The sequence below is a fragment of the Sminthopsis crassicaudata genome, chromosome 2, assembly GCF_048593235.1.
Source record: "Sminthopsis crassicaudata isolate SCR6 chromosome 2, ASM4859323v1, whole genome shotgun sequence".
Lineage (NCBI taxonomy): Eukaryota > Metazoa > Chordata > Mammalia > Dasyuromorphia > Dasyuridae > Sminthopsis > Sminthopsis crassicaudata.
The window spans coordinates 368,987,527-369,007,350 of NC_133618.1; the positions used below are offsets into that span (position 1 = coordinate 368,987,527).

Consider the following 19,824-nt stretch of genomic DNA (forward strand, 5'->3'; position numbering starts at 1 on the left):
CCCCCACCCATCTGTTGGAAAACAAGGGGCAGGGTGGAGTGGGAAAATCCCTGGGTGCCATGGACTACCATCACTCTGATCATCTCTGCCTCTTCTTCACAAACTCTCTCTTTACCCAGCCCCCTGAGGACATCCTCACTTCCTTTTCAGCTGTCCAGAAACCAACATTTCTGGCCAGACACCATGACCTCAGTGCCTCCAGTGTTGTGGCCACAAGATACTGTCCAAGAAATTGGGCCTGATTTATTCTCAAACCTTTATTCTGGAAGTTTTGGGTGGAGCAAAATGAGAGCAGGTGCAAAGGAGAATGGAGAAAGAATCTCAGTGGTTTTCTGTCAAAGACCAAAACCTATTTCTCCAAAATCCCACTCCTATCTGGGGCCCTGGAGATAAGGAGAAAGAGGCAGACCACTGAGGGGCCTACCAGTTATATCCAGGGCTGACTTCCAGCTGGATGGTTCTCCATGACTCTACTAATTGGCTCTCCTAGCTATGTGAAGACCTGTGACTTCCTCCCAAATCTGACCTCCAATAACTTCTGGGTCTCCCCCAAGTTGTGCAACCTTCAGAGACTATAAAGCTTAAACTCTGATCTCTTGTTCTTTGAAGTTATGTGACCCTTTAATTCACTGTAGAAACATCTGCTCACCACTTCCACATTGGGGCCAGGATTCAGGCCGGAGACAGAAGGCAGACTGCCAAAAATGGGATTCTCGAAGCCTAGGTTTCCTTGGTTTGATGCAGATTCTGATCTGTGCCATAGCGTGGGGATTGGCAGGGGCCACAACCTGGAGACCAAGAAGGGGAATATCCAGAAGGTTTTGCAAGGGTCAATGCTGAAAAATTATCCATGCATATGTCTTGTAAAGTATAATAACATACTTTAAGAAAAGAGGTTGCTCCTGGATACTTTTGTAACTTCCTTTCTACCTCAATCCCCTGCAGCAATAAGAGCCAGGAGCACCAGAAAGGCTGACCCTAGTTCTGTAATTCACTGAATGCCCAACTTAGGCAGCCTTTCCTTCTCTGAACCTCAGTTTCCTCTTCTGTAAGATAGAGATAATTAAAAAAAATGGTGGCTAGAGAGATGAAAGTCTCATCTAGCTGGACACTTTTCATTTTAACAGATGGGGAAGGGTCAACTTCAAAGTTCCATCATCTCAAAATCCTCTGCTCTTTCTATTCTTTGCTTCATTCCTTGGGAAGGTAAAGATGGATACAGCAAGAAGACAGATGGAAATAATAAGCACACATTTGTGTAGTGCTTTAAAGTTTGCAAAATAATTTATATCTGTTATTTCATTTGATCTTCACACCAATATTATAAAAGTTTCTTTTATTACCCATTTCATAGATGTGGAAACAGAGATTAAGTGACAACTCAGGATCACATAACTAGTGTCTGTGAGGCAGGATTTGAATTCAAGTCTTCCTGATTCCAGTCCAGTACTCTTATCACCTGTGCCACTTAGCTTCTCCAAACTGAGAAATCACTGTACTTAGCTGGGAAAGGACTTGTAACCTATAAATTACATAGTAAGTTGTAAAGAACACTCTGGGTACATGTGAAGGCTCCCTTTTATTGCTGAATAAAGAAATATTTCATTTCGCTTGAATCTCTCTGCCTTATCCTCACTATTTCTTAAGGCTCGTGGATTTATTGCTATTCCTAGTTTAACCTAAGATCAGGAATAGTATCTTTTATCAAGTTTCTCCTTTCATCACCATCATTACTAAAATTGACTTTAGGCAAATCACTTAACTTATTTTAAGTTTCAACATCCAACTTTTTCTTTATTTAATTTTCATTAGTATTTTATTTTCCAAATACATGTAAAGATAGTTTTCAACATTTGTTTATTCATTTATGTAAGACTTTGTGTTCCAAATGTTTCTACCTTATTCCTCCCCAAGACAGCAAGTAATAAAATAATAAAAGATTAAATGTGGACAGTTCTTTTAAACATATTTCCATATTTGTCATGTTGAAATTGCATAACTTTTTTCCCCCAATTAACTTTTTTCCCCTAAGGCAATTGGGGTTAAGTGACTTGCTCAGGGTCACACAGCTAGGAAGTATTAAGTGTCTGAGACCACATTTGAACTCAGGTCCTCCTGAATTCAGGGCTGGTGCTCTATCCACTGCGCCACCTAGCTGCCCCTAAATCGCCTAACTTTTCAGGGGCCTTCTGATCATCCCAAACTCACTAGAGCCATTATGAAAAAATGGCTACCTCCAATCCAATCCGCATCCACACTTTCCTAATGCAGACATTCTGATTATATTATTCTTTCACTCAAAAAACCTTCAATGGCTCTCTACTACTTAAAGCAATGGTTTTTTTAAAAAAATTATAACTTTTTATTGACAGAACATATGCATGGGTAATTTTTACAACATTATCCCTTGCACTCGCTTCTGTTTGAACTTTTCTCTTCCCTCCCTCCACCCCCTCCCCTAGATGGCAGGCAGTCTCATACATGTTAAACATGTTAAAGTATATCCTAGATATGTACAGATCCGTACAGTTCTCTTGTTGCACAAGAAAAATTGGATTCAGAAGGTAAAAATAACCTGGGAAGAAAAACAAGAATGCAAGTAGTCCACATTCATTTCCCAGTGTTCCTTCTCTGGTGTAGCTGATTCTGTCCATTGATCAATTGGAACTGAATTGGATCTTCTCTTAAAGCAATGATTTTGAAATTTGTTGACCAAGGACTCCTTGGAGGCTATGGAGCAATCAAGAGGCCCAAGAGGTCTCCCTTTCCTCTTTAGATTACATAGTGCAGTATAATATAAAGGCAGTAATTTAATCTGAAGCCTTTGGTTTCAATTAGTTAAGAAACTCTTACCTGTCTTTCTTAACTATCAATTTAGAGATAGTCCTGTCAGCCAAATCTGTTTTTTTCCATTATCAAAAGACTAATCATTTTCTTTGAGTAAATTGGGTAGAAAATTTAGGGGGAAATTCCTTTCTCTCTGAAAGAAAAGTCGATCATACAAGAGACCCTTGGGGGATCCTCTTAATTGATCCTTCTTAAAATCCTAAAGATTTAAGGATCTTAAATTGATCCTTAAAAAATCAATTTAAGATTGATATCTTTAAAAAGAGATAAAAATCTCCTCTTTTTTATGTTTTACTCAGATTGCTGTAATGCTCAGACTCAGAAAAAAATGTTTTAGTGGCTTCAGTTAATGGAAGTATCTCTTGAGTTCTTTGACCAATGGTCTCCTTCCACCATTTAAAGGGAGTGTTCAAAGAAGAGGTGAATAGTTTTAGGAAGATGATTCTTTGAGGAATGTAAACATTCTAAAGTTTTTTGTTTTGTTTTGTTTTGTTTTGTTTTTTTAACGATCTAGGCATCCCTATCTTGCCCCAGTTGGACATGCAAGGTCTACTTTTGGGCCCAAATCTTATCTGAGCTCTGTGCTGAGATCTGAGCCAGTTCAGTTACCCACCTCCAAACCCAATGCAATTCAAGAGATCCTCCTCCAGCTTCAATCTCTCCAGGAGCAGATATTTTCAAACATGTACCACCATGTTCAGCATACAGATTAAAATGATTACTGTTCTGAGACTTTTACTAAACTCTGACCCTTTGCTAAATCCTAAGTGAGTTTTTTCTATTGAGATTATAAATTATAATCCCAAAAATGGTTTATGTGAAAGATTTTTTTCAAAGGTACTGGGGACAGGGAGGAAGGGAAATGGGGAATAATTTTGCCCGTACTTGAACCTTTCTTTAAGCTGAAATGTTTAGAATTAGTTGAATATAAGTTAGTGAAATTGTTTCTGGCAGGCAAATATGTGCCTAAAACACTGGATATAGAATTTCCTTCCCACTCTATAAATAAATATAACTTCTGTAAACTGAAAGAAGGTCTCAAACATAGATTGCATTACCATTTTTTCAAATGTATAAAGATGCTAATGTGATTAGCTAATGTGAAAATACAATTCCATTTAAAAGTATAACCAAATTTATAATAACTTTTTTCATTTATTTTCTTATTCAATAGGGAAACAGTATAACATAATGGAATATGAAAATTCAAATAAAATTTGAATCCTAATTTTGCTATTTATCATCTTGTCCTTGAGCAAGTAACTTAAACTATTTGAGCCTCAGTTTCTTCATTTGTAAAAAAGAAGAAAGAAAGAGAAATAAAGGAGGGAGGAAGAAAGGGAAAGAAGAAGGGAGGAAGGGAAGGAGGAAGAGAAAAAGGAAGGAAGAGAGAAAGGAAGGACGAGAGAAAGGAAGGAAGGAAGAGAGAAAAGAAGGAAGGAAGGAAGGAAGGAAGGAAGGAAGGAAGGAAAGGAAGGAGGGAGGAAAAGAAAAGAAAATTGGGGGAGGGGAAATTAGACCAGAAATCTACCTGAGATAGTCCTATGGTCCTATATTAATGGAAAATTCCATTTTTTCTACCTAATTCTTTTCTCAGAGAGAAAGGAATTTTCTGAATTTTTTATCTTATGCCCTCAAAAAGTGTGTATTACTTTGGTAATGGGGAAAACCAGATTTAGTTGAGAAAAGTGTCTCAGAATTGATAGTTTAGAAAGCCAGATAAGGGATTCTCATTTGGATGAGACTAAAGACTTCAGTTTTAAGTACTATCCTTATATTATTAGTTAGTAGTAAATTATTGTGGATCTATTTATTCATGTGTTCAATTCAACAGTTGTATTCTCTTGCCTACCGCTTGTAAGAGTCCCTCTTTTCCAGTTGAATGTAAGCTCCCTAAAAACAGGCAATGTTTTTTTTTTGTTTTGTTTTGTGTTTTGTGTTTTGTGTTTTGTTTTGTGTTTTGTGTTTTTTGTTTTTTGTTTTGTGTTTTGTTTTTTGTTTTTTAATGGGAATATCCAGGATGTTTCTTGATATTAAAAAGGAGTCCCAACACTCAAAGTTGTTGGGAGGACTAGCTTATAGGCTAAAATACATTTTTTCTGGTCATACATTTAGGGTCCTCTAATTTAATTTTTCCTTCATTTCTGGTACCTCACTCTCACCCATGCTTCTTCTGCTCCAACCTAACTGGTCTCCTCCTCTCCAGGACACAGCAGAGCCACTCTGGGCTCCATTGCTCTTCTGGCCTGGAATGCCCTACCTCTTTTCTTTTCTGTCCATTCCAAACCTATGTGATTTCCAAGCTTCTCCTTTTAACAAGTATTCCTTGGTAGCTCCAACTCCCAGCAACCTCTTAGAGCCCCTACCATCCAGATATCGGGGTATGACATTTCATCATCTTGAGAGTCTAGGTCTAGAGCAGCTAGGTGGCGCAGTGGATAGAGCACCAGTCCTGAAGTCAGGAGGACCTGAGTTCAAATCTGGCCTCAGATACTTAACACTTCCTAGCTGTGTGACCCTGGGCAAGTCACTTAACCCCAACTGCCTCAGCCAAAAAAAAAAAAAAAGGGAGAGAGAGAGAGTTCAGGTCTTCAGGTCTATTCATACTCTATCTCCCCTAGAATGTGAGTTCCTTGAGTGCAGGAACCTTGGTTCTTACTTCTTCCTATGTCCTTCCACAACATAGAGCTGGGAAATAGGAAAGTCTTAAGACAGATAATATGGGGTGAGGAGACAGCCCCATTGGATAGGATCCATCCTTACCTGACCCGTCCAGTCCGGTGAAGAAGCAGAAGACCTCCAAGCAGTGCCATCAGCCCCAAGACCAAGGCAATAGCCATGCCAGTCACCAGCCCTGAGGTTGGTCTTTCTCCTGTGAGTCCAGCTGTGGAGCCGCTGCTGCTTGAATATTCCATGTTGCCTTGCAGGACCCCAAAGTTTGCTCCTGAGAAGGAAAATAGAAAAGGACATGTCAAATAAAAAAGAGATCCCTGAATACCACCCCTTCTCATCTAGGAAATCTCCCCCCACCAACAGAAAGAAAGATCATCAAAGAGATGGGACTACCCCGAGCACTATGGATCCTATATCAGGTAAGGATTTTCTTTTGTTTGGAGAGGAAACAGCAGAGATTTGTGTAATGGTTTCTGGGAAACTGGTCTGCTCCAAGGATGGTACAGGGACATTCTTCTCTGGTAGCTACTTCCCCTTAGTCTTCTCCTTTTCATGACCCCTTCTAACTCTGACATTCTCTCTTATTCTCTAGATTCTTTCAGCTCTGACATTCAGTATTCTAGAATGAACAGCTCTTTGAAAATTCTGGAGCGCCCAGTGAATCCAGAGTTGACCAGGTCACTCTGAATCCTCAGAAGGCTGCTCAAAAGTTTCTTCTAGTGTAAAGTCCAGGGTCCCCAGCCCGTCACTGAGGGCCAATCAATCAATCAACACGTTTATTAGCCCCTATCATATATGTCAATTACAGTGCTAAACCTTCCACCAAAATCATCTCCCCTGACCTGACTCTAATTGGCAGCTAAGCCAGTGGCATTGATGGAAGGGGTCTCTCTCCCATTACTATCTCTGAGGGTACTCATACATAAATCTCTTAGTCTATTTTTGCCTTCAATCTGGAGATTTGGGAAGAAGATGGTAACTGTTCAAGTTGCATTTTCAATCCCATTTTCATGAGGTCTTCCCTGATCATTCCAATCCCCATTGCTCTCTCACTTTCCATTCACTTTTCAAATTCTTGACTTTTGAGGCAACAGCCTACCTGTAAATGACCCCTAAGGCTACCACCAATCTTTTAATGACCTTTTATAAGTTCTCATCCTTCTTGACCTCTTAGCATTAGTCACTATTGACCACTTCCTCTCCCTGGATGTTCTCTTCTCCTTTGTCTTTTGGGTTTCCTGGTTCTTCTCTCATTAATCATATATGCCTCTTCAGTTTCTTCACTGGGATCACATTCATGCTTCATCCCTCTAAGAATGGGAACCCTCAACATTCCTTTTTGGGCCCTCTTCTCTCTGCACTCTCTCCCTGAGGAATCCCCTCAGGTTTGTAAAAATGGAAATATTAATAACACCTACTTCCAGGGCTGACAGGTGAAGGGGTCAGATTAGGTGACCTCTAGGTCCTGCCCAGTTCCAGATCTATGATCCATCAAGACAAAGAGGAATGGATCATGTTAGAAGAGGGAAATGGTCATTAATAGTTAACATTTATATTAGGTTTTAAGATTTGCAAAGTATTTTAAATAAATGATCTCATTTGACCCTCATAACCCTGTGAGGAAGATGCTAATGTTATCCCCCATTTTGCAGAAGATGAAATTAAGGCTACAAGTGATTTGCCTAGGATCACCCAGCTAAGATGTATCTAACGGGATGGAAAGAGCCACCTGAATCCAGAAAGAGGACTAGGGGGATCACGACATAGTATTTTCACCTTTTTTGTTACTGTTGTTTGCTTGCTTGTTTTTTTCCCCCTTTTTGATCTGATTTTTCTTGTACAGCATGATGAATGTGGAAATATGTTTAGAAGAATTGCACATGTTTAACAGTGGATTACTTGCTGTTTAGGGGAGGGTGGTGGGAGGAATGGAGGGAGAAAATTTTGGAAAACAAGGTTTTGCAAGAGTGAACGTTGAAAATTATCTTTGCTTGTATTTTGCAAAAGCTTTTATTGAAAAAAGTGTTTAAGCAGGATTAGAATTTTGACTTTCCTGATTTTAGGTCTAACATTCTATCCACTGCTCTATTTAGCTGTCTCACCGGGGACAGGGCAAGGAGTATATTTCTGAATCCAGGAAGCCTAACAAGCTTGAAGACTGAGCTCAGGAGTCTCAGGGCTCCTGAATTAGGTTCTGATGATCAAAGAAGGTTTAAAAGAAAGTAAAAAGTGAAAGGCACGGGCCTGAAGGCAAAGTCTCCTAGAAGACTGGCTCTAATCTTAGGAGTTCTAGTCTAAGGAAGCTGCCCTAGATCTAGGTAAGTTCTTGGAATCTTGGGACAACCAGGTATCACTAGTTGCTGTCACTCTGGAACTTCTGGTGAGTAATTTTCCTGCTCTGAGACTCAGCTTTCTTCTCTGGATATAACACCCATCTTCTTTTTCTCACAGGAACATTGTGAGAATCCAGTGTTTGGGAAAGTGCTTTGGAAATTGTAAAGAGCTTACAGGCACATTATAAGGGTTTATTAAGAAGGCTGCCTGGCGGGGAAAGGTTTGGAGCAGCAACTGAAACTGAGCTATACAATCAATGGGAAAGTCAGTGCTACAGAGAGACTGCCCTGATCCCTTGCTCAGTCTTCCTCTGGACCCAACACACAGGGCAGCATCTCTTTAAGGAGCCTGAGTGGGGCAGGGGATGGGGAGGGAGGACGTTGGGGGCAGTACCTTGCTCAGCCACATCAGTGAGGATGGCTTGGGCCACATGTATAGCTGCCCTTCCTGCCTCAGGTCCGGCTCCATCATCCATCAGCACCACCTGGATCTGAGGCATGGTCCCAGCCTGTCGCTTCCCGCGAGCTGTGTGCACCGCCCCTGGCACTGTGTTGGCCCTGTGTACTTTTGAGATGGCCATGCGCACCCCCGAAGCCTGGGGCTGAGAATGGCATAGGATCAGCCCAAGAAGTGGGGTGGAACAAGGTGGACAGATTGTCCTCTGAGAGAATGACCAGGCCGTGGGGAGTTGAGGGCCTGTGTGAGGTGGGGATAGACCAGTCCCTGGGGGAGGGAGGAGAATGTGGGACTTAAGGTCAGATGGAAAGTCTGGAGAGGAAGGGAAGTCCTTAAGGGGGCTATTCCCTGGGTAGGGAATGAGGTTCAGCTTAGAGGAGGAGAGGCAATAAGCTTGGTAGTACAGGAGGTCAGCCTAGTGATTTAGCAAAAGGTGGATAGGACATCCTTTTTTGCTGAAGTAGGGAATTGGACTTTTTTCATGAGCACTCTCAGTGAAGGTTAGAGGGGGAGGATCCCTGGCCTAAGCCTCTCTCTTTCCTCGTAGCATTGTTGAAGGGAGGAAGGAATGAGGAAAGAGGAAGGAAGCAAGCCTTTATTAATCACCTACCATATGCTAGGCTGGAGGCAGCTACATGGATAGAGCACTGGGCCTAAAGTTAGGAAAATCTGAGTTCAAATTCAAAACTCATATACCCAATAGTTGTATTATAGTGACTCTATCTGAGTCACTTAACTTTGGCTTAATCTTTAATCCTTAATTCACTGGAGAAGAAAATGGCAAACTACTCTCATATCTTTGTCAAGGACAGCATTGGTGGGCTATGGTCCTTAGGGTCATGGAGAGAGGGACATGACCGACTGATTTGGCAACAAATGTGCTAAGTGCTTCATCACACTTCATTTGATCCTCACAACAAACCTGGGAGGGAGGCGTTATTATTTCTCCATTTTATAATTGAAGAAACTGAAACAGACAGAGGGAAAGGATTTGCCTAATGTCACTAGTAAGGATCTGTGGGGGAAATTTATACTTGGGTGTTCCTGACTCCAGGCTCAGGAGAAGCTTGAGAGGCCAAGGAAGAGAGAAGAATGTTGGGAGAAAATTGAGAGAAAAGAGAGGGAAGAAAAGGAGAGAGAAAAGGAGAAAGGTCGTGGGGAGAAAAGGTAGGAAGCACTGGGAGGGAGGAAATTTCCACCAGGCTGGAGGGGAGGGGTCAGGCCCCCTGGAATGAACTTCAGGAATGATGATCTGAGGCAGATGACTGAAGTGAAGGAATTTCAGGGAAGGGGGATCCTGCCCTTCTTCCTGAACTGTACCCTAGGTAGATCTAATGAGAGGAGCTGAGAAACTCCTGGGATATTATGGAAGAACCTCGGGAAAGAGACCTGGAGACTGGCAGGCTTGTCATCTTCCCTATTCCCCCCTCCCACCCAAATTTACATTACCTGGTCCAGGAAGGTATGGAGCAGCCTCTGCTTGTACTGTTGGAGATCAAAGGCCTGGGTGTAGTTGAGGAAGAGCATAGCTCCTGCGGAATAGGAAGGAGATTACCATGGACCCCTCCTCCTCCTCTGGGGGCCACATAGGGATTTACCCATCCCCTAACCTCTCTTTCCCACTTTTTTGTGTGCCTACCTAACTGTCCCCTGGCAGGTATTTAGAAATCACAGGGCATACATAGGAGCCAGGGGTGCTCTTGAAGAGATAAAGAAGCCTCAGACTGGAAGTCAAGAGACTGGGGTCTTGTGCTAGCTCTGCCCCTGATTTGCTGATGATGGACTTCCCTCCCAGAGTCTCAACATTTTCATTTCATAATCAGGGAGTTGGACTAGATCATATCTGAAACCCAATCATAAATCTGGAGCTGATATGTAACTATTGATATATAACTTGTTTCCTCATTGGCATGTAAGCTCCTTGAAGGTAGTAATGTTCTGCCATATTGGATGAATCAAAAGCTGGAATTAAGATCGCTGGGAGAAATGTCAACAATCTCAGATAGGCAGATGATAACAATCTGATGGCAGAAAGTGAAGAAGAATTTAGAAGCCTGTTGAGGAGGGTGAAAGAGGAGAGTGTAAAAGCTGGCTTGAAGCTTAACAGCACAACAACTAAGATCTGATCCAGCCATTCTGGAGAGCAATTTGGAACGATGCCCAAAGGGCTCTCAAACCACTCTGATACAGCAGTGTCACTACTGGGTTCACTATGGGTCTGTATCCCAAAGAGATCATAAAAGAGGGAAGAAAACCCATATGTGCAAAAATGTTTGTAGCAGCTTTTTGTGGTGGCAATTATTGGAAAATGAGTAGATGCCCATTATTTGGAGAATGGCTGAATAAATCGTGTTTATGAAAATAATGAAATATTATTGTATTGTAAAAATATAATGAATAGGCTGATTTCAGAAATGTCTGGAAAAAATTTACATGACCTGATGCTCAGTGAAGCAAGCAGAACAAGGAAAACATTGTACAAAGCAACAGCAAGGTTGTATGATGATCAGCTATGATAGATTTGGTTCTTCTCAGTAGTTCTGTGATCCAAGGCAATCCCAATAAACTTTGGATGGAAAATGCCATCTGCATCCAGACAATTATGGCCACTGAATGTGAATCAACACATACTATTTTCACCTTTTTTTTCCTTCTCTTTTTCTTTTTTATGGTTTTTCTCTTTTGCTCTGATTTTTCTCTCCTAATGTGACTTATATATGAATGTAAACACACATGTATAACCTGAATAAAAGAACTAATCAAAAAAGAAAAAATAAGATCATGGCAACTGGTCCCATCACTTCCTGACAAATAGAAGAAGAAATGGAAGCAGTCAGGCTTTGTATTCTTGAGCTCAAAGATCACTGTAGACAGCAATTGCAGCCATTAACATTCTTGCTCCTTGGAAGGAAAACTATGACAAATCTGGACAATATGCTAAAAAGCAGAGACATGACCTTTCTGACAAATGTCCATATAGTGAAAGCTTGATTGTTCCAGTAGTAACATATGGCTTTAAGAGTTGGACTTCAAGGAAAACTGAGTGCTTTTAAATTGTGGTGTTGGAGACTATTAAGAGTCCCTTGGACAACAAGCAGATCAAAACAATCAATACTTTTTTTTCCCCTGAGGTAATTGGGATTAAGTGACTTGCCCAGGGTCACACAGCTAGGAAGTGTTAAGTGTCTGAGACCAGATTTGAACTCGGGTCCTCCTGACTTCAGGCTGGTACTAAAATAGTCAATACTTAAAGGCTATTTGTTGAAAGATCAAATACTGAAACTGACCTTTAAATACTTTGGCCACATAATTTAAAATGGAACTCATTGGAAAAGATCTTGATGTTGGGCAAAGTTGAAGACAAAATGAAATGGGACAATAGTGGATGAGATGAATAAATAGTATCATATAAATAACAAATATGAGCAGATTTTGACAGATAGTGGAGGACAGAAGGGCCTGTTGGGCTGTGGTCCATGGGAACACAAAAAGTTGAACATGACTAAATGACTGAATGATTGAACAACAAGAACATAGTAAGTATGGATAAATTCTTGTAGATTCATTCTGTTTGAGATCAAATATCCTTCCTCTAATTCTAGAAAGAACTATGCTTGTCCTACCTCATCTCAGGGTCCTCAACTTACCACAGATCTCACAGCACTGACCCACAGGCTTCAAGGCTCCTTGACAAGCAGGTTTGGGACAGCGACCACCAGAGGTCTGGAGCAGAGAGGCACAGATCCAGGACTCGACCTAGAATAGCATCCATCAAATACACTTTGTGAATACCCAGAATCCCTCATGCCTTTGCTTGTGGATGTGGAGGGGGATGGACAAGGGTACACAGATAGTAGATACTTTTCCTTGAGTTGGGGAGTTCTCAAACTACTCCAGGAGGAGGAGGGATAAGAGGTAGACAGGTAACCATGAGTTAATGAAAAGTGTGACCAAAATCATGAAAAAAAAGACAAAGTGTGTAGATATTCAGAGGAAGTCAGAATCTGGTCTAGCTGGAAGAAAGTTTCACAAAGGAAATGGAGCCTGAACTAAGCCTTGAAGCATCCTTCAAGAGAAAAATTTCAAAAGTCACATGGGGGCTAGAGAGGATTTATGTAATACGAGAAGGCATTCTTAGATGTTACTTCCTTCTTTTTTGATCATCATTCCCTTCGAGGAAGGGTTAACCCTTGGACAGACATAGTGCCCCACCCCAGATCTCCCCAAGCCAAACAATCATAGGCTTATTTTCATCTGACTATGCTACCCCTTGGCTCAAAAATCATTCAGAGACTCCCCATTGCATTCCTAATCTTCCCTAATCAGCATTCAACCTCCCTATTATTGAATGCTATTCCCCTCACTTACTCCATTCTAGTGGAATACATTGAATTTTTCTGATGGTGAAATATTCCATAATCACAGTCTCTCACATCTGCGGTGAAGGGAAAAGTGTATTTTCTCAATGCTTTTCCAGGGTTATTATAATTATACATCATTCAGTTTTGTGAATCTTCTTTCTAAGCTGAATGATTCCTAAGTTCTCTTTCAGCTCCACACTGAGATGGCAGGTATAGGGGACTCACCTCATCATTACCACATTTACAACCCGAAGGATCTTCACAGGAATCAGGAATCAACTTCAAAGAGCCAGCTCCATGGAACTGTAACTTTCCAGTGCTGCTGGTCAGATAGGTGGCCAGCTCCTGATCCGTGCTGAACTTCTGTAGGGCAAGAAACCCCCACCCCCAGAATTACTGTAAATGATAATAATAATAATCCCTTTAACAGATGGAAAAAAATGGAGGCCCAAAGGAATGAATGGAGGTACTTGTCTGAAGTCATCTAATTAGTGAAGCCCCTTTTTGTGGAAGAATGAAAGGAACAGAGACAAAGACAGAGAAACAAAGACACACAGAGAGATACAAACAGAGAAAGATAGGGGAGAAAAAGGGAGAGACAGGAAAGAGAGAAAGGCGGGGGGGGGGGAGAGAAGGAAAGAAGGAAGGAGAGAGACAGAAGGAGAGAGATGGAGAGAGAGACAAATGGAGAGACAGAAGTAGATGGAGAGATAGAGATAAATGGAGAAACAGAGACAGACGGAGAGAAACAGAGACAGAGACGGGGAGAGACAAAAACAGAAACAGAAAGGGGGAGAAAAGAGAGAGGGGGAGGGAGAGAGAGACAGAGGGAGGGAGAGAGACAGAAGGAGAGACGGGGAAGAAAGAGAGAGAGACAGAGGGAGGGAGAGAGACAGAAGGAGGGAGGGAGACAGCAGGAGAGACGGGAGAGAGAGAGAGAGAGAGAGAGAGAGAGAGAGAGAGAGAGAGAGAGAGAGAGAGAGAGAGAGAGAGAGAGAGAGAGACAAAGGGGAGAGAGAGAGAGAGAGAGAGAGAGACAAAGGGGAGAGAGAGAGACAGAGGGAGGGAGAGAGACAGAAGGAGAGACGGGGGAGAAAGAGAGAGAGAGACAAAGGGGAGAGAGAGAGACAGTGGGAGGGAGAGAGAGTCAGGGAAGAAAGAGACAGGGGGGGGAAGAGAGACAGGAGGGGGGAGAGAAAGAGACAGAGGGGGAAGAGACAAAGAGGGAGAGAGAGAGACAAAGAGGGAGATAGACACAGAGAGACAAAGATATAGAGAGACACAGCTGCAGAGAAAGAGGGGCGGAAGGAGAAAGATAGAGGAGGAAGTAAGGCAAAGGAGGAGAAAGGGAAGGAAAAAAAGAGAGAAAGACTCAGTATAGATTATAATTAAGTCTAGGGTTATTGGTCCATGGATTGATTCTTTTTTTCTGTCCCTTTTGCATGATCTACTCATGTAGAATAAACACTTGATCAAAATGAAAACTATTTCAAGGAACAGGCAACTACTGAGATAAGTTTCCCAGGCAGTTTCAGGCAGGTGAGAAACAGAAAGTGAAAAAGAGGATTAAATTCACTAACTTCTAACAGATGATGACAATCTGGAAACAGCAAAATTCCTGCAGCCCCAAAAGGTTTTTGGTTACATTCAGTTCAGTGCAGCAGGGAGCTTCATTCACTGAAGAAGGTGCATGTTTGTACTTCTAGGCCCTCCTTAAAGAGCTCCCAAATTCCCAGGCTTTCCTTCCTCTCTCCTCCCTCAGCATATACCTCCTCCCATTATCTTTCAAACCCTCTTTCTAGTAGGAAAAAATATACTTCCCATTAGTAAGGGATGTTAATAAAAGATCATGCTAGTCAAAGGCAGTCAGGACTGAAATCTTTTATTTCTCGACTACCAATTTAGACTTTCTACACTAATTTTTTTTGTTACCCTAGTAAAGGATACATTGTGGATGATCTTTAGATAGGGGGGAAATGACTCAAGTTTTCCCCACCCAGGGAAGGGAAACAGATCTAGACCTCTGGTCTGTATACTGTACTGCCTCCCAGCAAAACCCCACACTCACCTGGCCCATGATAGATATACTATGGAGGCTGACGGTCCGGCCACCAGCCCCCAAGTCCACACGGAAGGAGGTTTCTGGTGGGAAGATGACATCATCCTGGCGACAGGGGATAAGTTCAGTATCCACAGAAAATAGGTGGTCATTGTCTTCTAGGACTGTACGCCACAAGGAAGGGTCATACCAGCTATACCGATCAGCATTTAGGAAGTGGATGTTGTGATCTAAGAGAGGCAAGGACAGTACTGTCAATGTGGGCTAAGTCAGAGCCCTGGGACTGAAACATGAGTGTAGTCCTAGCACTCCATGATACTAAATAAGTCAGTGAATAAACCTAACTGAGACCCACTATCAATCAGCCAATCAACAAGCAATTTCTAAGTGCTTACCACACTCTATGCTGGGGTCTGGTGATTCAAAAACAAAAATGAATCCATTCCTGCCCTCAGGGAGATTACATTATATTGGGAAAGGCAATATGCAACAAATCTATAAGTATGTAAAAATATGTAGCTAATTTTATGGGGGAGAGGAAGAAGGTAGTAGCAATTAGGGGCATGGTTTCATGAATATAGGTACACTGATATAATGCTGATGAAGCTATAAATTGGTCCAAATGTTGTGGAATTCCGTTTATATTTATGCTGAGGAAGCAACTAAAGACAAAAAGAAAGGCTTCATTTACACTGAAATACTTCCAGAATATATAACAGCACTTTTTATAGTAACAAAGAATTAGAAACAAGGCAGAAAATCACTTACTGGGACATGGGAAAAGGGGAAACAAACTATGGCATATGTATAACAAATATTACTGTGCTTCTAGAAAATGAATACAGAGAAGCACTGAAAGACATGAACTGATGCAAAGGAAAATCATCAGAATCAGGAAAACAATAGGCACAATGATTACACGAAGGTAAATTGAGGGGGACACAGTAAATTGAGGGGTGGGAAGCAACAACAAAAATGAAAACTGAATTATGACAAAAAATCACGCCCCTAAAGAAAAAGTATGAGAATGTAGCCCAACTACTCTGTTCCCTTTTTTGCAGACAGTGAGACTATGGGTAAGGAAAACTACATATGATGGCCTGGGTTAATGTATCGCTTAGTCATGCTTAACTTCCTTCTCATTTCTTCTTATAATGAATGACATGGAAAAGGGAGGAGGGGTAATATAAAAAATGAGTTCTCTAAAAAAAACGGTACAAAAAATTAAAAACAAAAATAAAAGGAAAAGCTTCACAGAGAAGGTGGAGCTTGATGTGAGCACTAAAGGAAACTAGACATTCTCAAAAGTGAAGTGGAAGAAGGAAAAGATTCTAGGCCTGGGGAACAGGCTGAATAAAGGGACAGAGAGTGGGGCACTCAGAAATATTTTAGATATTATGAGGGAGGGAGAAGAAAAAAATAAGGATAAAATCCCGCCTTCTGGGAGCCCCTGATCTGAAGGAGAAGACATGGTTTTTCCATAGGGAGACCCCAGCATTCTCTAGAAGGAAAGAGCTCACCCTGAAGGGCTGGTCCCTATTTTGAGCAAGTCTTGTTATATACAACCTGAATCTGAGCTGGGATCAGAGGCACCATCAAATGCAGCAAAACCGGCACCAGGAGCCAAGATAAACTCTCCATCCAGAGGGAGGTGCTGGAAGAAACAAGAAGGGAAAAAATACAAATAATCAACAACCATACTTTAAAAAAAAATAAAGCTTTTTAAAAATGTTCAAAACATATTCATGGATAATTTTTCAAAATTAACTGTTGCAAAACCTTGTGTTTCATTTTTCCTCCCCTTCCCCTTAACTCCTCCCCTAGATGGCAAGTAATCCAATATATGTTAAACATTGTAAAAATATGTTAAATCCAATATATGCATACATATTTATACAATTATCTTGCTGCACAAGAAAAATCAAATCAGGAAAAAAAATGAGAAAGAAAACAAAATATGCAAGCAAACAACAATAGAAAGAGTGAGAATGCTATGTTGTGATCCACACTCAGTTCCCACAGTCCTCTCTCTGGGTGCAGATGGCTCTCTTTATCACAAGATCATTGGAACTGGCCTGAATCTTCTCATTGTTGAGAAGTGCCACATCCAACAGAGTTGAGCATCGTGATTTTTCTTGGAGCATTTGAAAATATAATTGTTCAATGAGATGATTCAGGTCAGTTCCAATGATCAACAATTGTTCATCTTATTGAACAAATATACTTCTAAATGCTCCAAATCACTAATAGTAATAATAGATAACATTCATATAACACTGTAAGACTTGCAACATGTTTTATATATTGTTCCTTTTTTATATTATCTCATTTGATAAGAAAAATACAAATTAAAACATTTCAGAAACTTTTGGCAAATTGGAAAAAATGATGAAAGATGGGCATAATGAAAGTTGGAGGGACTGTGGGCAGATAAACACACTAATACACTGTTGGTAGACATGTAACTTGGTCTAGCCTTTCTAAAAAACAATTTTGAATGGTTTAAGAAAAATCTCTAAGGTCTTCATACCCTTTCACCCTATAATTCTAGCACTGGACTCATACTCTTTAAGGAAGTTAAAGATAGACAGATCCTACACTGACATGTGTTCAATATTTGATGCAGCACTTTTTGTGACAGCAAAGACCTGGAAATCAAGAGGACACCCATCAACAAATTATGGTATATAAATTTAATCAAATACCCTTGTTCTATATAAGAAAACCAACATGAGGAATTCAGAAAAACATAGAACAAAGTACAACCAAAAGCACAATATACATAAGAACTTCAAAAAAAAAATGAAAAACTAAACTAAAATACTGTATAAATACACTAAATACACTAAAACTCTAAAACTAAACTATTTTAGTTTATTAACTAAACATTAAACACTAAGAGATATCAGAAATCAAGGCAATGCACTGAGCAATCTTCACTACAGAGATCTCTTCAGAGAGGTGGTGGGCTACAGGTTTAAAGTAAGGTTGCATGAGGTTTCCATTTAAAATCAATTATATGACACAGGAGACTCTGGCACAAGACTGCCCAGCGTGGCGTGCCCTCATCAGAGAAGGTGCTGTGCTCTATGAGCAAGGTAGAATTGAATTAGTCCAAAAGAAATGCAACATGTGCAAAATTAGAGAAGCTACCCCAAAGGTTCATATGGACTATTTGTGTCTGACCTGTGGCAGAGCATTCAGAGCTTGTATTGGTCTGATCAGCCACAGTCAGACATACCATACTTCCACTCTAACATAGTGATGTCATTTTGGCCTCTTTGAGGACAAAGGACAACAACCAATCAAATGTAGTCAGGAGGACCCAAGTTCAAATCCAACCTTTGATTTTTACTGTGTGACCTTGAGGACTTAGTCTATGTATATCTCAAGTTCCCCATCTGTAAATTGGGGATAATAATAGTATCTACTTCCCAGGGTTGCTTTAAGGACCAAATGATATAATAATTGTAAATCACTTTAAAAGGTGCCTGGAATATAGTAAATGTTAAATATTAGATATTATTATTATTATAAGGCCTTTGTGGTATCACAGGAAAGAGGGCTAGAGTCAGGAGCCCCGGGTTTGTTTCACAGACCAGTACTTATCAGCTTTGGGAGTTTAGGCAATTCATTTCAACTTTCTGAGCCCAAGTTTCCTCCTTTATAAAATAATCATCTTTAGACCATTTGCCTCAACTGAGCTGTCCCAAGACTTGCCTGAAAACCTTTCTCTAAACTTCAGAGTTACACAGAAATGGGAGCTGCTCTTATCTTTGTCATTCTCCTTGGGATCTTTAAATTGTATTTCTGGACAAATGAGGCTCCCACTTGCCGGACAGGCGATGCTTCCATGGACCATGAAGGATGCGGGGTTTGGGAAATGAGAAAAAGTCGCTGAAAGATGAGCCTTGTCACTAACTAGAATGTTCCCTTAGCCAACTGCAGGGAGAAGGAAGGAAGGCTCTGTTACCCTCCCCCCATTCCTGACAAAGCAAAGCTGCAGTGAGACCGAAGGAAGAGTTTCCTGAGTGTTAAGGGTGAGGAAAATCAAAGTGGGAAGCTGGAGAACCAGAATCTTCACCAGCCGTGGGGAAGGGTATAGAGAGCAGGTGCAAGATGCTGCTGGGAGCAATGATGGCTTCCAAGCGTTTTCTCTGCAGTTTTACATTCCAAAAGGTGTAAAGGGGCTTCTGGTCAGCAGATGGCAGCAGTCAGCTAAATCACCTTCCATGGAGCAAATCCAGCATGGTGGCTAAATTCCTTTACCCAGATCACTGGATTACAGGATTTAGAGATGGAAGCAATCATTTAGAGACCATCTTGTCCAAACCCTACATTTTACAGATGAAGAAACTGAGGCGTGTGGAGGGGAAGGGATTTTTGGAAGGTTGCAGAAAATCAGTGATAGAGTAGGATAATAGATCAGGTGTCCTGCCTATCAGCCAGTTTGTAGCTAAGGCTCTGATAAAGACCCACAAAGTGGTAATAAGGCAGAGACAGAGCCCCAAGCTTTTCGTGACTAAAGCAATCAGTCAACAAACATTAATTAAATGCCTACTACTACGTGCCAGGCACTTTGCTTGGTGGTAGCCAAAGACAAATTAAGAGGAATTAGGTTAAAGAGGGGCCATACTTCTGGAGCTGGAATGGATCTAGTCTAAACCTACCATTTTACAGATGGGGAAACTGAGGCACAAGGTAATGCAGATATAATACAGATATAAGTGGCAGAGTTAGTATTTGGCTCCCAATCCAGTGTCCTTCAATTCAACAATTCAAATAATAAAATACTTAAATTTGTTAAGCGTTAATATATACAAGGTCCTCCAGGGGATAATAACAATAGAACACATTTTTATAGAGAGATAGGTTGGACAAGTATTATTAGCCTTACTTTATAGATGAGGAAACCAAGACCAAGGGAAGTAAAATGACTTGCATAAGATCACATGGCTAGTGTCAGGGGCTCTTAGGGAACCAGTCTTAGATTTTCTGAATCTCAAACAAGTATGACTTCCTAATGGAAATGTACCTAGCTCTTTATAAAGCTCAACTGAGCAGACTGATTCTGCTCTCTAGCATTAGCTGCTT

General features: G+C 41.0%; 1 protein-coding gene across 1 annotated transcript in view; it reads right to left on the minus strand.

Moving 5' to 3' along the window:
• Window positions 1-19,824, minus strand: part of LOC141556652 (protein amnionless-like) — an 84,510-nt gene that overhangs the window by 1,132 nt on the left and 63,554 nt on the right. The window contains exons 4-11 of the mRNA XM_074291110.1: window positions 16,297-16,384; window positions 14,740-14,960; window positions 12,897-13,034; window positions 11,958-12,066; window positions 9,760-9,842; window positions 8,248-8,455; window positions 5,611-5,791; window positions 650-788 (exon numbers count right to left, since the gene is read on the minus strand). Coding sequence (XP_074147211.1) covers window positions 650-788; window positions 5,611-5,791; window positions 8,248-8,455; window positions 9,760-9,842; window positions 11,958-12,066; window positions 12,897-13,034; window positions 14,740-14,960; window positions 16,297-16,384 — 1,167 coding nt within the window. The remainder of the gene's footprint in view (window positions 1-649; window positions 789-5,610; window positions 5,792-8,247; window positions 8,456-9,759; window positions 9,843-11,957; window positions 12,067-12,896; window positions 13,035-14,739; window positions 14,961-16,296; window positions 16,385-19,824) is intronic.